Source organism: Trichinella spiralis, assembly GCF_000181795.1.
Source record: "Trichinella spiralis strain ISS 195 chromosome Unknown Scfld2064, whole genome shotgun sequence".
Lineage (NCBI taxonomy): Eukaryota > Metazoa > Nematoda > Enoplea > Trichinellida > Trichinellidae > Trichinella > Trichinella spiralis.
This window is the reverse complement of record NW_003529003.1, coordinates 1-1,029: the sequence shown is the minus strand read 5'-3', so window position 1 is coordinate 1,029 and position 1,029 is coordinate 1. Positions and strand designations below refer to the sequence as shown.

Here is a 1,029-nt window from a genome sequence, read left to right as displayed (position 1 = left end):
TTCAGCGCTGAACAATGCAAAACGCAATTTGTGGTCGTTGAAAAAAAAAGTAAATATTTTTTGAAGCAGTCGCGAATATATTTGATTATTTCAGTTTCTTTTTTTTTCGACTGAATTACATTTCAATCAGTTGAAATCAAATCGAATCAGGTCATATTTCAAATTGTACTACTATTCACTGTAGATTTGTAAAAAGTAGGTTCAATTTCTTTGGAACGGTTTAGTATTTTATTCAAAGCAACCAACAAACCAAGCAAAATTTGTTGTATAAAAGTGAAACTTTAAAAAAAAGTCAGAATTCAATTTTTCAAGAGGAAGGCATATACAGATATATATATATGTGTGTGTGTGTGTGTTTGTGTGTGCGCGCATGTATGTTTGTTTGTTTAACCAGGTAGTTCTGAAATGCTGGAGAGTTTAGCAGTTTTTATGTTATGATAATAATAATAATGGGAATGGGATTAAGAACAGAATTGTTATTTAAAAGATTTAAAGCTGTTTTTGTTTCTTTGGTTCTTCTTTTTTAAATTACTTGTTTCCCAACGGCAGCAAATAGTTAGCAGGGCAGTTGATACGGCGATGCTTTTCTGTACGAACCAACACTAAACCGTCTTCATCTTCATTTTGAGCAAATACGACCTTTGAAATGAGAGACAATTATAATTAAAAAGAGAAAAAAAGCAAAATTTGAGGCAATTGTTTATTTTTATTATTATCATTATTATATTCTACCTGATCTCGGTATAACCGTAGATTTACTGACCCGTCCCAGAGGTTCAAATTCTGCACCACTTGCATGGGTCGTTCGTTCATGTAAATTCTACTTGTGCATGTTGATGGAAAACGACCGATTATTTCGTTACTTTTGTATCCCTTGAAAAGTGATAATTTAATAAAATAATTGCTATCAAAAATACCCTTCATATTTTTACCTGCCACCAATCAGATCTGATTTATCAAAACATCACTCGTTTCCCCTTTTCTTTAAAAAATATAAGTTAGGACGTATAGGGGAAGAAGGATGAAATT

General features: G+C 31.7%; 1 protein-coding gene across 1 annotated transcript; it reads right to left on the bottom strand.

The window, feature by feature from the left end:
• Positions 1-528: 528 nt before the first annotated feature.
• On the bottom strand, positions 529-924 carry Tsp_14975 (conserved hypothetical protein). Its single transcript, XM_003368713.1, has 2 exons — positions 733-924; positions 529-639 (listed from the first exon to the last, which is right to left on the bottom strand). Exons 1-2 carry the CDS (start codon positions 922-924, stop codon positions 529-531), a joined length of 303 nt encoding a protein of 100 aa, XP_003368761.1.
• Between the last annotated feature and the right edge of the window lie 105 nt (positions 925-1,029).